Source organism: Hemicordylus capensis, chromosome 3 (genome assembly GCF_027244095.1).
Source record: "Hemicordylus capensis ecotype Gifberg chromosome 3, rHemCap1.1.pri, whole genome shotgun sequence".
In the NCBI taxonomy this organism is placed as follows: domain Eukaryota; kingdom Metazoa; phylum Chordata; class Lepidosauria; order Squamata; family Cordylidae; genus Hemicordylus; species Hemicordylus capensis.
In genome coordinates, this window is record NC_069659.1 from 98091056 (window position 1) to 98107500 (window position 16445).

The 16445-nt window shown below is 40.8% G+C and overlaps 1 protein-coding gene and 1 long non-coding RNA gene across 11 annotated transcripts in view; one reads left to right on the forward strand and one right to left on the reverse strand.

Moving 5' to 3' along the window:
• KDM6A (lysine demethylase 6A) overlaps nt 1-16445 on the reverse strand; it is a 255888-nt gene that overhangs the window by 61547 nt on the left and 177896 nt on the right. For 7 of the 8 annotated variants that reach the window (XM_053304859.1, XM_053304862.1, XM_053304861.1 and 4 more), the window contains 4 exons: nt 8070-8199; nt 6267-6372; nt 5518-5723; nt 2842-2906 (listed from right to left, as the gene is read on the reverse strand). In XM_053304859.1, the coding sequence (XP_053160834.1) occupies nt 2842-2906; nt 5518-5723; nt 6267-6372; nt 8070-8199 (507 nt within the window). Of the gene's footprint in view, nt 1-2841; nt 2907-3462; nt 3622-5517; nt 5724-6266; nt 6373-8069; nt 8200-16445 lie in introns of all 8 variants that reach the window. The other variant, XM_053304864.1, reaches the window with a different exon arrangement.
• Nucleotides 1-16445, forward strand: part of LOC128349014 (uncharacterized) — a 33845-nt gene that overhangs the window by 1835 nt on the left and 15565 nt on the right. The gene's annotated exons all lie outside the window — the stretch shown is intronic.

The window sequence follows — 16445 nt, forward strand, 5'->3', positions numbered from 1 at the left end:
TTTAATCCCTTTTAAAAAGGTCTACGTGTTCCTGCAATGGGGATTTAAAAAATTAATATAAAAATCAAAGGAATGTCATTTTCCCTCTACCTGCGATTGGAATCATGTTGTAACGAGGGGCTTCAGATTAAGAACCCTTTGTAAAAATTCGGGCTTGAAACAAACCAGATTTCAAAATTTTAAAAGAAATTTTTCAAAAATTACCAAAAATCAAGGATTGATTCATATCACCAGAGCCCATAGAATCCGAATTCGATATTGTGAAATTTGGATTAGGTCAAATTCTAATTTTCTGAATGCACAGAATGCAATCTGGCTTCCACTCCGGATATGGGACTGAAACTGCCTTGGTCACTTTCGTGGATTACCAATGCCGGGAGATAGAGGGGGAGTGCATTTCTGTTGGTTCTGCTGGACCTCTCAGTGGCATTCTATACCATTGACCATGGTATCCCTCTGGACCACCTCTCAAGTATAGGAATTGGAGGTGCTGCTTTGGAGTGGCTTCGGTCTTGGGGGGGGGTCTAGAAGGTGGTGCTGGTGGAATACTGCTCGGCTCTGTGACCATTGGATTCTGAGGTCAACAGGGTTCAGTTTTCTCCCCCAGGCTGTTTAACTTCTACATGAAAATGCTGGGAGAGGTTGTCTGGGGACTTAGACTTAGTTGTCAGCAATATGCAGACAACACTCAGCTCTATCTCTCCTTGTCATCTGATCCTAGGGAGGCAGTGGGTGAAATGAATTGGGGGTTGGAAGCAGGGATGGGTTGGATGTGGGCTAAAAAACTGAGATTTAATCCAGACAAGACCGAGGTACTGTTGGTCAGTAGGAGAGCCAATCAGATTGAGGAGATTCTACTGGTTCTGGATGTGGTTGCAATCCCCTTGAAAGAGGAACCTATGCAGTTTGGGGTTATTGTTGGACCCGGCTCTGCTTTTGGAAACTCAGGTCGAGGTGGTGTCCCAGGGTTCCTTTTTCGCCTAGTGTGCTAGCTGTGCCACTTTCTTAAGAAGGCAGATCTGGCCACAATTATGCATGCCTTTAGTCATGTCATGGCTGGATTACTCTAACACACTCTACGCAGGGTTGCCCTTGAAGAACATTCAGCAGTTAGTGCAAAATGTGGCAGCTAGGATTTTATCTGGAGCTGCCTGCTGGCATCACATCACACCAATTTTGAAAGAGCTGCACTGGCTGCCAATTTGTTTCTGGGTCCAATTCAAGGTGCTGATTTTGATCTTTAAAGCCCTTAATGGTTTGGGCCCCAGATACCTGAAGGACCACCTGCTCCCAAAGGTTGCTGCCCACTTGACAAGGTCATCTTCTGCGTGGGGGGGGGGCGCTCTGCTTCAGGTGCTGACAATGAGGGAGGCTTGGCTTTCATGTGCATGTGGGCCTTCTCAGTCGTTGCCCCAGACTCTGGAATGCTCTCCCGGTGGCCATCCACTCCTCAGTCTCCATCATAGTTTTTAGAAAGCGTGTGAAATCTTGGCTTTTTAACCAGACTTTTATATGATTGTTCCTATTGCTGCTGAATTGTATCTTTTATGGTTATAATATGCTTGTTTTTAACCTTGTTTTAAATCAGATCTGTATTTTTCTATTTTAGCTGATATTTTAATTGTATGGTTTTTGTAGTTTTGTTTTTAACTTTTGTGTGAACCGCCTTCAGGTTGTTTTAATGAAATGTGGTATAGAAATTCAACAATAAATAACATTTTCAGTAGGCTCAGTGGACTTCAGAGGGAATGGGAGATCAGGGTAAATTGCTGCTACCTGTAGTCAGCACAGAATTATTCTGGATGTCAGCCAAAAATTCTCTTCCTAATCTCCATTGGCCATAAAAGTGAGCTCTGGTAACTTTTACAATACAGTTTTGGAAACATTAGCTCAGAAATTTCAGAGATCAATTTTAAATGTAGAAAATAGTTTTCTCTTAACTGATGTTGCCAGAAAAAACACTTTCATCAATAAGGGTTTAGGCAGAAAGAAAAAGTCTCGGATTTCTCCTAAACAAACACTACTGTCCAACCTGTACATATTAAGTTGTGCTTCAATGCTTTTCCTTTCACTGAGGCCCCCTTCACACATGCTCCTAGCAGCATGGAAGTCAGTTCTACATTGTGTAATCCCATGCTGTGATCCCCCATGTGCATATAGCTGTATGAAGAGGACTAATCCATTGGGTTCCATTCACATGATCAATATCCTCCTTCCTGGAAGGGTATTGAATGTATAGGACATCTACATGGCTGCATTATTTATGCACATGCTCCTTCAGTGTAGATTGCACCAAGAAGATAGAGCTCACATGCTGTTGGGAACACATGTGAAGGGAACCTTAATATGGTAGCAAAGGGAAACAGCAATCATAGTAGTTAGGAACTTAGGACGCTGCCATATAATGAGTCAGAACATTGGTCTATCTAGCTCAGTACTGTCTACACAGACTGGTAGCGGCTTCTCCAAGGTTGCAGGCAGGAGTGTCTCTCAGCCCTATCTTGGAGATGCCAGGGAGGAAACTTGGAACCTAGATGCTCTTCCCAGAGCGGCTCCATCCCCTAAGGGGAATATCTTACAGTGCTCACATGTAGTCTCCCTTTCATATGCAACTATGGCAGACCCTACTTAGCTAAGGGGACAAGTCATGCTTGCTACATCAAGACCAGCTCTCCTCTCCTCTTGAGTTCCATAACCCAAGCACATTTTCAGATGGGAATGCAAGGAGAAGACTAAACAGGAAGGTATAAGGGCAAAACACAGGAATAGGCCTGGAAATAACAAATGTAATTAAAAAGCTCCTTTTACAACCAACTGCATATTTAAGTTCTATCCACTCACTTATCAGAAGATGTTGATTCACTATCTGAATGGTCCTTATGGTGACTTTTTTTCTCATTTTCCTCCTGCAAAATTCAAACATGGTTTTCTGATCAAATACTACAAATAAATGACACATATATACAAATATGTGACAGTCATATTTCAAAGATAAAAGCATGCAAGTCTCTTATACTAGGAGGTGCAGCAAGCCATTGCCTCCTCTTATGTCCACAAAAATAGTCACTGTTGAGAAAGGTGCTGACTTGCATAGTAATTTATCAAATCCACAGGAATAATTGAGATGTTCAGTAATAAAATTTCCTCCCCAAACTGCTAGATGTTATCCTTGGAGTTCAAATTTTCCCTCATAGGCACCTAATATTCCAAAGCATCAGCCAACTTTTGCACGTTATCATACAATATGAAATTACCATTATTTAGATTACTATATGTATTTTTATTATTCAAAGTCTTAAACAGATAATATTTTAAATGATCAAAATGTTTTTAAAATATTTCTTTGTGTCTATCATACATTTATCCAGTCACTACTTGTATATACAAGTGGGGCTCCAGCCATGCACCATCACAGTCTCCAGAAAATATTCTGGTGCTTTCTCTGATATTTCTAGTTCTTACCTTTTGGCCCTCAGAATCAGAGAGGCTTAATGCTTCTGGCAGCCCCCACCCTCCAACAGCGTTGGAATGATCTGGGAGAAAACAATGCTGGCTCCCTTCTCCAAACAGTAGCCGGAAATCTTCAGTGGATATCCCATTTCCCCCATCACCATTGGCAATCTAGAAAAATCCCATTTGTGTCCCTGATCAGCCCAACCAAGTACTATTAAGATCTCAGAATGTACCCACCACCAATCCAGCCCAAATTTCATTTGTCTTCTGAGAGCACTATTTGCCTTTTTCACAACGCACAGTGAGCTTAACTATTTCAAGTGGGGGCTGCAGCCACAGAGAGAGCCGGTTCTGGGGGTGGGGAACAGCTGCCATTAAGGCTTGTTCTGCCGAGCAGTTGGGAGAGAGCCAGCTAGGGCACTGGAAGGAAGAGAGAGCATGTGCTGATAAAGAAGAAAAGGGAAGCAAGAGAAAAAGCAGGTGCCCTTAAGTGTGGTGGCCACAGCGGCACCGAGAGAGATAGCATGTGCAGTGACAGGAGAACGGGAACAAAAGAGAAAGAACGAGCGTGATGTTAGGACAGGAGAGAGCGAGAGCGAGCGAGCATGTATTGCAACAGGTGGAGGGGAGAGAGAGTGTGCACACAAGTGCCATGGCAGAGGCAGTGGGGGAGAGAGACAGTGCACAGTGGCAGGCGGGGAGCAAGAGCGAGCGAGTGCAGTGGTCACAGTAGCAGAAGAGAGAGAGAGGGGGGACAAGAGGTGGCAGGAGGAGGAAGAGGGGAAGAGGCAAGCCAGGGGCCTCCACTGGCATCTGTGGGGGTCCATCATGGGCCTGTGGGCTACACAATGAACAACAATGTTTAGGATCTTCCACATTCTTCCAAATGCAACCCCAGGCTAAGCTCTCCTAGCAGACAGTTCTGATGTAATGTCTTTTCTTCCCTATTTTCCTTGTTTCCTTTATATGAACACTAACTTAAGGTTTCTTTCTAAAATATATTTCACACATATTTTCATTTCTAATTCCAAATTTTACCAAGCAGAGGTTGTTTTTCATTTTTCTCAGAGCTTTCGGGAAAATTTATGTTCGAAGACTGTGTTTACTATTAGTATTTAGAACTCAAAACAAACGTATGCAGAACACCCCGGTACTGTTTTTGTGGAATATTAAACAAGCTGACACACTTTTAAAGAATGAAAAATGTTTCAATTTGAGGTATCTTCCTAAATGGGATTTTATGGGGATTTAAAGATGTTACAGCAATTACATAATCACAAATATAATAGTAAAATTTTATAATTATGCATTTTATAATTTTTACATAATTTAGTGTTTTATAATTTTTTAAAATAATAAATAATAAATTTATAATAAATAATAAATTTATAAATAACCTAATTTACATAATTTTAGAAAGCTATCAAATGATGTGTCCAACATGCAGTAGTTAGCTTGCAGAAGGATGTGGAGTTATTCTTCACCTAGTATTCAAGGTGATAATCACATTTTTCCTATAAAATAATCAAATATAAGATTTCTTCATGCACACATTTTCAAAGAACATTATTGGCATTAGTATTCCTTTAATTAGGAATATCAAGACTTACCGTATTTTACGGACTATAAGACGCTACGGACTATAAGACGCACCTTAATTTTAATCCAGTTTTTCAGAGTTTTAACATACTAAACTGTTAAAACATATAAGACGCACCTGAATTTTGGCGGATATTTTTCGAGGAAAAAAGTGAGTCTTATAGTCCATAAAATACGGTAATTCCTTAAAATATTAACTTTCAATAAAATTTGCAACATGCATAGAACACCTATTTGTGGTTGTTAATCTCAAAAGGAGAACCCAGTTTAAATATCCATGCTACTTTGACCACCTTTGAGAAGACGATTGGTAGCTAGATCTGATTGAACACTGCTGTACATTTATATTTCCCATGATCTCTCAATAATCTACTGCTCTGGAGCAGAGCTGTTAAAATGTGCATATGCACCCAACATTAAATTGATAATCTTAATCAATCAAAGAAATAATAATAGTCTACTTACCCTTAATGATTCCTGGAATGAGGAGGCCTGGTATTGTGCATATTTAGCAATTGTTGTTTGAGATTTACTGCTTTCACAACGCCATATTTTCTTTATTCCAGTGGGGTCCCAGTTTTCATCCGATGGTTGCAGTAGCTGTGTCCTTACTTCTACTAAGTGTTCATTATTAGTTTCTACCAATGTTTTGGTAGAGAAGAGTCCTAGATCTAGAAGACAGGTATATACTTTAAAAAAAATGACAGCCCTCCTGCATGTCATGCAATTACATGAACAGCAGGATCCACGAATAAGCATTTTAAAGATATAGGAAGTATATTGCTATAATCCAGTATATGTATCATCCATTCAAGCACATGATGCTTAACTAGGACATGTTTCTAAAAAAACTTTCTCTGGGCAAACCTCCTTAAAATATCTGGCATATAAAAACCCATCAACTCAATCCCTTGTACTCAAAACCCATAATTTTCTGGTCTCAAGGATGTCAAATGAAACAACATTGGGAGAATCGATACTGCAACTTCATGTGAAGATTTATTTTAAATTTTAAAAAAGGGATAATCGGAACTGTTGGAGATTGGAGTTTGAAAAATTATAAGCTTGAGAGTTTGAACAAAACAAGTTACCCAGAAAAGAAATACGAAGATAAAGAGCAAGTAATTTCTAAGCACATCAGAGTTCCCTACTCTTCTGAAGCTCTCTTTTAAAGAAAATATATATACACACCAGACATATTTAACCAAACTTACCTAACTTAAGAGCTCCAGCAAGGCCACGTATTACAGTAACAGGATTGTTTGGATTTGTACAAAATTGATGTAAAGGTGGGAAGAAAGCATCACGCTTATTTTCCAACTACAGAAGTTAAAAGACATAGAAGATACATAGCTACATAATTTTAAAACTTTTCAATATTTATGCATGTTAACAGACCGCAGAATTGGGTTGGTCCCACTGTCAATCTCACAATGAGTCTGTTCCAATTATACAAGGCACCTGCCCCCCACACATGTGATTATGAAGGAGATTTGCTGAAAGTGTACCCATTGGGATGTCCTCAGTGGAAGTCCCGGTGTCCCTGCAGAGTGAGAGAGAGAGTGTGTGTGTGTGTGTGTGTGTTTGCTTTAATAGTGGGAGTGGGGAGGCTGGTAATCTAAATGGCCCTTATGCACACTCTCCAGATACTTAAAATTATCTGGAATGAATAGTCCTCTGCCTCCACACAATAAAGAGATGCACGGGGAGGGTGCTGGGAGGACATCCCTGGAGAACAGCCCAACAGGTGCACTCTTGACACATCCCCTTCATAATCATGTGCCGGGGGCTGTATCATCTGAAGCAGCCCAATGCTGGTTATAATCATTCGTATTGTATTGCCAAGCTTCCCTCCACCTGCTGGCCAGTGTCAATCAATGAATGTTTTCAAATTGGCGATGACGACTGATATCTAGACTACCACTGCACTGGTGTAACAGTACTGACATTTACACTAATGCTACACCTTCACACAAGGTGAGAGTGATTTCCACCAATTACCCCCTTCCCTCTAAAACCCACTGTGCCTTCTGAAAATATCTTCCTGAGGGCTGTGAGACCCTCAGAGACATATATTCGGAAGGCACAGGGGGAAGGGGAGATCAGCAAAAATACCCCCCTTCTGTATCCATGCACAGAGGTGGATAGATGTCAGCACTGTTCCACTACTGGATGTCAACAACTAACTACATATAGTCTGTATGTCAGCTGGTATACGATAATGCTACTCACAAAAAATGAGTTTCATAACTCACGTAACAATTGTGCAGTAATTCAAGAGGCGTACTCCTTAATTGCAGAGAAGTGTGTACCTTAGCACATTTTAAAAGTGCTTAAGAAATTATAATAATGATTATTAAAGGGTTACAGAGTATGTATGGTTGTGCAGCAACTGTGCAACTCAAATGTTCATACAGTCTCAGAAACCAAAAGGTACACAGCATATTATGGCTTCTGAGGCATAAAGTCTTACATGTTAAAACATGTTTTTCTGGTGATATAAATCTGCACTTCCATGTGTCTTTTGAAAAATGACACAAAAATTCTCTTGTGGCCATGATCCCAAGAGAAGCACGATATTCTCTTCATGTACAGCAGTGATTCTCACACTTGGGTCCTCAGGTGTTATTGGACTTCAACTCCCATAATCCCCAACCAAAGGCCACTGAGGCTGGGGATTATGGGAGTTGAAGTCCAATAACACCTGAGGACCCAAGTTTGAGAATCCCTGATTTACAGCCATGTTTCTGGTTCTTTCCCACCCCATAACCTTGCTTACTGCTTGAGAAAGCACGTAAGAAGCAATTTGCAATGCAGTGTTGTGGAAAAGGTGAAGCAGCAGGTTGCTTCATGAAAGTAAAGTCTCTGAAGCCTACTAGACTCTTGCATGCACCTATAAGACCTTTGTGGATCATAGCCAGATTTTATTTCTATAAATATAGATTTGTTACATAAAACTAGTCTTCTCTTCCAAAAGGAATTAGCTTGTTTGTTAAGACCACTCGGTTGATACTTACATAAATACTAGGTGTAGGTGGATTCAGCTTGTCCTTTGGCAGGGGAGGATATGGAGGTGGTGGTGGTCTGGGAGGAGGACATTTATCCAATAAAATGCTACTGTTAGATAGGCCATTTTTACCCAGATTCCTGAGAAGAAACAAAAGTACTTATACAAAAATACCCGATTGAAAGAATGAAATCATAAATACAATTTTTAATTGAAGAACAAAATGAATATTGAGCATGGGGAATCCAGAGTATATATTTTAATGGAAGGATTTCAATGTTTATTTAGATAACATTTTTAAATTACTAGCTTTCATTCTCAAATTTGCAACATGAAGATAAGTAACATGCAATCAAATCTGAGGGGAATTATTTGACAAGGTTATAATTAGTGTGAAACATAAAGCAGATTTTTAAAAATCCAGTTCAAGGCAAAATTCATTCACATGGAAAGCTGAAAAACTGATCATTTTAAAAAATGAATCATTTTTAAAATTGATTTTAAAAAATCATTTGCTTGTTATTTCTCTTTGTAAACCACCCTGAGCCATTTTTGGAAGGGCAGTATAGAAACTGAATTATTATTATTATTATTATTATTATTATTATTAACAACAACTATTAGGATCAGAAGGTCACACAACATGCAGTTGAGGCAGCAAGACAAAGCACAGCATCATAATCTACAGAGCAGATCCATCTGATAGAATCCAGGAGATCACACACTCCCCTCAAAGAATATGCACACACACATACACCCTCCAAAGGGGTTAGGTATATACAAACAATCAAGTTGCGAAATACTTCAATAGAAAAAGCATCTCAAGTCCAGGACCAAGCTTTTATTTTAAGAAGCAAGATAGTAAAACTGGTATAGCCAGCAGTGGTGTCATGTTGCAGTGGGCTCTAGGGCAAAGTCCTACATTGAGTCCCACCCTTCCCAGCTTACATTGGGGAGTCCCCCCAATGAGTCCCACCTTCCCCAGTTTACAGAGAATAGGGAGGATAATAATTAACTACAGAGAAGAGGGAAGATAGTCTTCACCTCCTCTGAGGATAGGAGATAAGCTGCCATGAGACTGGTGCAGTAGTTTCTCCTTTGCCCACCCTCCTCACTGAACAATGGTATAATCCCCCAGAGGACGTATGACAACACAAGGGCTTCTGGGGAACACCCTCTGTCACTAGGTTGACAGAGGTGTGCCAAATTGAAGGCAACAGTAGTGTGACTATCGGAGAAGTTGTGCCACTGGGTATTGGAGGTTAAGGGGTTGACCAGGTGGGCCCTCAGCCTTACTGACCTGTGATGTCACCCATGATACTGTAAATTCTAACACAGTTACTTAAAGATTCAGGTTTAAAAAAGCAACTAAGATGCCTATTTTATAGATAAGAAAATACAAAATAAGTGTTATTTTATAATATAATATAAAACTTCTAGGATTGTATATATACTACAGAATATTTTAATAACACATCTAAAAATATTTTACTCTAGCAAATGGTTCAGATCGATTAGGTGATCCACAAATTAGCCCATTTGAGCTTCAAATGTTTGCGTGTCTGCTATCTTGAACTGGGGTGGATTACATCATCACAAACTACAACTGTACCAAATTTGATTCATATTGGTTCAGGCACTGCGAACTTTGTTTGTTTAAAATATTTATACCCCGCCTCTCCAGTGCAATACTGCTCGGGGCAGTTTACAACAATAACATAGCAATAGCACTTACATTTATATACCGCTTTATAGCTGGAGCTCTCTAAGCGGTTTACAATGATTTAGCATATTGCCCCCCAACATTCTGGATACTCATTTTACCGACCTCGGAAGGATGGAAGGCTGAGTCAACCTTGAGCCCCTGGTCAGGATCGAACTTGTAACCTTCTGGTTACAGGGTGGCAGTTTTACCACTGCGCCACCAGGGGCTCTTTAGCATAGACATAGATACAAGTAATAATTAACATAGACATAGATACAAGTAATAATTATTTTTTAAAGTCAGATTAAACACAATTATTAGCTTCAAATTAAAACTCAAAATTATAAAAAGGTAAGAAGCTAAAGAAGCTACCAGATATAACAAAATAATGATATTAAAAAGCCTCCTTTAAAAAGTGTTTAAGATGTTTTTTAAAAACACTGAGGGAGGGAGCATGGCGAAGCTCTTCAGGGAGGGCGTTCCAAAGCCAAGGGGCCACAACCTAAAAGGCCTGTCTCTAGTCCCTGCCGGCAGGATCTCTGTCATGAGCAGAGCCTGAGATGATGATCGAAGTTGATGGGGACACACAGGCAGAATTCTGGGTGATCTCATAAGCTTACTTTCCTTAAGGAATTGGACTAAAAACTATACTCTAGAGGTTTTAAAAAAATAAGAGAAAACAGAAACCAGTACATTTTAGCTAATGATTTTATGAGCAACCCTGGTTTTGACGTTCCTAATTCTGCTTCTGAAGAAGCAATGGCTGGTGGCCACACCAGTCAAACACCTATTTATTTATTTATTACATTTCTAGACCACCCCATCCAAAGGCTCTGGGCAGTGCACAAGTTTAAAAAATAAAAACAAACACCATTTGAAACATACTGCTCAAAATAACATAAAAACAATTCAGAACCATTTAAAAGCAATTAAAATATTTTAAAACAATTTTAAAACTTTGGAAGGCAAGGCCAAACAAGTAAGTCTTTAGGGCTCTCTTAAAGGCCAACAAAGAGCCTAAATTACGGTTATCTGCCGGGAGTGCATTCCATAGGCCAGGAGCAGCTACAAAGAAGGCCAGGCTCCGAGTCGCTACCAGACGTGCCAGTGATAACTGGAGATTGATCTCTCCAGATGACTCAACATGCGATGGAGATCATACAGAAGAAGGCGCTCTCTAAGGTAGCCCAGACCCAAGCATTTCAGGGCTTTAAAGGCAATAACCTGCACTTTGTATTTCACATGGAAATATATTGGCAACCAGTGCAACTGTTTTAAAAACAGGTATAATATGGTCTCTCTGGGTTATCTCAGAGACCAGTCTGGCTGCCGCATTTAGAACTAACTGACGTTTCCAAAGGCAGACCCACGTAGAGTGCATTGCAATAGTCAAGCTTGGACGTTACTAGCTGATGCACCACTGTTTTGAGATCATTCTCTTCAAGGAATCACTCAAAACTGATGGAAAGCACTCCTGGCCATAGCCGCCACCCGAGAAACTAGAGTGAGACCTGGATCCAAGAGCACTCCCAAGCTGCATACTTGTTCCTTCTGGGGAGTGTAACCCTACCAGCACAGGAAGATCTAACTCATCCCTCAAATTCCGATCCCCCACAATGAGCACCTCCATCTTGCTTGGATTCAGCTTCAATTTGTTATCCCTCAACCAGCCCATTACTGCCCGTAGGTAGGCATTTAGAGAATGAATGCCATTTCCTGATGATGATAAGGAGAAATAGATTTGGGTGTCACCAGCATACTGATAACACTCTGCACCAAATCTCCTGATGACCTCACCCAGCAGTTTCATGTAGATGTTAAAAAGCATTGGTGACAGAATGGAGCTCCTGTTCGAAGAACAACTGTCACCAAGCTCCATCATCTGGAATCTGCCTGAGAGATACGAGTGAAGCCACTGAAAAGCAATGCCTCCTATCCCCAACTCCCACAGGAGATCCAGAAGAATACCATGGTTGATGGTATCATATGCCCGAGAGATAGGAAAAAAACCAACAGGGTCACCACTCCCTCTGTCGATTCCCTGGTAAAGGTCATCCATCAAGCCGACCAAGGCCATCTCAACTCCACAGCCAGTTTGAAATGGGTCTAGACAATCAGTTTTCTCCAAAACTGCCTGGAGCTGGTTAGCCACCACTCTCTCAATCACCTTGCCTAACCATGGGAGATTGGAAATTGGCCTATAACTATCCATCACTGAGGGCTCTAGGGAAGGCTTTTAAAGAAGTGGTCTAATAATTGACTCCTTCAAACAAAGAGGAATCCTACCCTCCCTCAGTGATGAATTAATGATATTAACTAGGCCATCTCCAACAAAGAACCAGCCAAGTCGGGCAAGGATCCAGAGAACAAATGGTAGGCCACACCGCCCCAAGCAGCTTGTCCACGTCCTCAGGCATCACAGACTGAGAATGATCCAATCTAACATTGCAAGAGGGATTGCTGGACACCACCTTAATAGACTCTGCAAAAACAGTGGAGTCCAAGTCAGCCTGAATACAAGAGATTATGTCTACAAAGAACCCATTTAAAGCATTGCAGCAGAACAGAATCTTCAGGGACTGGTTCAAAATGGAAGCAGCCTGAATTAAACTCCTCACAACCCAGTACAACTCTGCTGAACACGAACCTCCAAAAGAAATGATGCAGATCAGAATTGGTTTTTTTGCTGTACGCACCGCTCCGCCTCCGCATAAACCTTCAAATGGGCTCTATACTGTGTCCTGTCAATTTCGAGCCGAGTTCTCCTTCATTTGCACTCCTGTCGCCTACCTTGCTGCTTCAGACTCTGCAACTACTCTGTATACCAAGTGGCCACTTTTAAAGCAGGTCGGAAGGGATGCTTAGGAGTGAATGTTTCTACTTTCCTGGTGAGCTCCCTATTCCAGGTTCCCACCAGGTAATCAACAAAATCATTGGCAGCACCAACATCAAAACCCTCCAACGCTTAAAACCAACCTTAAACCAGGTAGTGGTCTATCCATGACAATGGGGAAACCACAGGATCACACACACACACACTAAAAAAAAGACCAAATCAACTGTGTGGCCGGCAACGTTACTTGGGATAGGCGCATAGTTGTCATGGCCACTATGAACTCCTGAGCCGCGCCAGACAAGCCAGCCCCAAAGTGGATATTGAAGTCCCCCAGCACTACAAGTTTGGGTGACTCCGAGACCAGCTCCATCAGCTTAGTTAGGGAGTCAGTTGGGCAGTGGGATGGATGGTATAACAACAGAACTCCCAATCTATCCCTAGTTCCCAGCTTCAGGAATAAACATTCAATATAAGTCAACTCTTTCACTGGGGACCTGGCAAGCGAGATAGTATTCTTATGGACCAGTGTCACTCCACCCCCACCCCACTCACTTCCCCTAGCCTGCTCCACAACAGAGTAGCCTGGTGGGAGAAGCTGGGCCCAAACTGGGCCACTAGCCTCTTCTAGCCAAGTCTCAGTTATATAAGCCTGGTTGGCTCCCTCATCCATGATCAAGTGATGGATGATTTTTGTCTTATTCTGAACTGACCTGGCATTGCAAAGGAGAAAGACTAGGTTCTGTGGGTAGTTGGAAATGCTTCCTGAGACCAGAGAGCTGACAGGGCAGCCGGAAGTATTACTAGTTTCCCTTCCCCGTAATGGCCAACTGTTCTCCCAAGAATTCTGCCAATTCTTCTATTCCCCAAACACAACAGTAATAGCTGCCTCAGAGCTGCCGGACACGCGTGCGTGCGCGCGCGCGCGCACACACACACACACGCATCACCATTTTGACCTTTATTCTTACACATTCCCTGGAGTCCAAAGGATGAGATTGTTTGGCTAATACAAAATGCAATTTTCCACTTACCTGAGGCAAGCAGCAATTGCTCCCAGGGAAACAATCAAGTAGCAAGTGCTCCAATCTCTCCCCTGCCACCCTGTTTTCCTGGCCCTTTAAAGTTGTAGTATGTAGTAAGACCAACCCAACTACAAGCAGTATTATAGAGTTGTTATTTTAAATGTGCGCATTATTTTGCAATATACTGCAAAAGCAGTATTATAGAGGATTTCTGCACTCTCGCTCTCTCTGCCTGCCTTAAAGGACCTTAAAGGGCTCTTAGCCTCCATATACCGTATATTATGGACTATAAGACTCACTTTTTTCCTCAAAAAATATCCGCCAAAATTCAGGAGCGTCTTATATGTTTTAACAGTTTAATATGTTAAAACTCTGAAAAACTGGATTAAAATTAAGGTGCGTCTTATAGTCCGTAGCGTCTTATAGTCCGTAAAATACGGTAACTATTTTCAAGGCAGAATTGAACAAACTATTGACCACTGTTCTTCTACCATGTTCAAATCAAGACAATACAGCTTTAAGAACTTAATCTGACATCCTTGAATATTATCTAGCCATGGCTATATCTCTAGCCAATGAGAAGAAAATGGTATACAAAATAAAGATTAATAGTGAGAGTCGTAAACTAATACAAAAAATTGTTAGTAGGCTGCTAGAACACTATTTTACAGAAACAGTGAAAGAGGAAAGATGGCAATACTAACACTAACATTTCAAAGTTTCTGGAAGTCTTGATGAACAACGTGTAAAAGAATAAAACACACAGATTTGAAGGTGTCCTAAAGCTTGCAATGTGAGATACATGTCTCTTACCTTAAGATCATAAATCAGCTCTGAATTTGTGAATCTTACAGGAAATCAAATTTACGATAGATGGCTTTCTTTTACTCACAACTTTTAAATTGCTTTTCTTAGATATATTACGCTTTTAAAAATCAGATTTCAATAAAAGTACAAATTACATTAAAGATGTAAGTTTGGGCTTACATGTGTGATTTTCCAGAACTTAAATAGCAGCTGTGGTGGTAGGCATGGGAAGAATCAGGATCAGGACTGTACGGTGATGTTTAATCCTTTCCCCTCCAGCTGCAGGTCTTGTTGAAATGTTACCCCCATAGCTGCTATTAGCCCCTGCACCAACAGGAGCTAATAACCCTTCTAAAGTCAACAACTTCAAAGGGGGCTATTTTATTCAGGACTAAGGTATGAGAGGCAAAGTTAAATATCTATGCATTGCAGTCTCAAACTGGATTACTCTCCCATACTGCTATTTAAGGGTTGGGGTCACATGTGTAGTTTGATTCTAAAACAAATTCTGATATAAGGTCAGATCAGAATCTGAAATTGATAATGTGCCTAAACACAGGTATCAGAAATTATTAATTGAAAAGAATGGGCTTGATTCAGTTAACTAGACACAGCCCCATTAAGGACACCCATAGGGCTCAATTATCTGACCACCTTCAATCCAAATGGGAATTGGCTGAAAAGGAGGTCCACCCACATCCCTATCTAACCATCCCCACTATATACCATGCAAGTTACACGTACTCCAGAGCACGTGACTTGCATGACACATGGTGTGTGTGTGGGCGGGGGGACGACGACAGCTGCATCGGCAATGGGAGGTGTGCATCAATCTCTGGTTCCTGCAATGCCCCTTTGTATTGTCTGAGTGCATACCATGCTCTTGTGTATGTGTAGAAAACAGTTTTAAAGAAGTGTACCTGTGCTTAATTGGATCGAGCACAATGCATGATTTATCCATTTCCTTTCACAACCCACAAGCTATAGTATATTTTTAAGAAAAAACTGAAATTTAGATGGGATGTGTTTACTAAGCCTCATCAATCATGGACTTCTAGGACATCAGACTTTATTTATGTAGACTACCCTACTAAACAAGCTCTTATGTACACAGCCAGTATGGTATAGTGGTTGGGCTAGGACAGATTCTAGACCTTTCTCAGCCATGAAGCTTGCTGGGCCAGTAATACTCTTAGCCTAACCAACCTTGTTGGGAGGATAAAATGGAGAGGGGCATGGACCAAGCATGTTGCCTTGAACTCCTTGGCAGAAAGGTGCAATTTAAATGGTTAATAATAGTAAAACTAAAACAAAGTACCAATTATTATTATTAATACAGTACCATCCATATACATGGCACAAAACTAGGTCCCTTTCCTGAAGACTCACAATCTAAAAATCTACTAATACATCAAAATGTTCAACTCTTGTGACAGACCAAGAAAGCTGCTGAACATAAAACTACCTTACAGAAAGCTTCACAGCGTTTTTCACATGCAATGGAATTCCAAGAAAGCATTGGTATTCCCACCTAGTGTGGTATTGGGGATGTGGCAGTAGATGAAATGGGCTTTGCAAATCTCTCAAGACAAGTTATTTCATTTTGCCCTAACAAAATTGTTCAGTAAACTGAGAATGTTTATACTTTCTCATTGAGCATGCCAAAGGAATGTCCGAATTGTTTCATAAATGTTCTTATGTTTTGTGTAATAAACTCTCTCAAACAAGTAATTTAGGAAGAACTGTAAAAATGTCCTTCACAGCACATACACATGCACTACACTACACAATGGAGCTACCAACTCATTTAAATGTCTAGCTAGCTGGCAACCTTAGCACTATGAATACTTAGCACTGAACCCATTACTGAGCAGATGCCAGCAACTGTAGGAAAAGCTAGCATGTAGTTTAATTGGAAGAGGAGAAGGCAAAAACTTTTTCAAAAGAGTTGTAGGGTAGGAAGCATAAAGGACACATGACTCCTGCATGGCTAGAGAGCAAGGAGTCGCTACATCT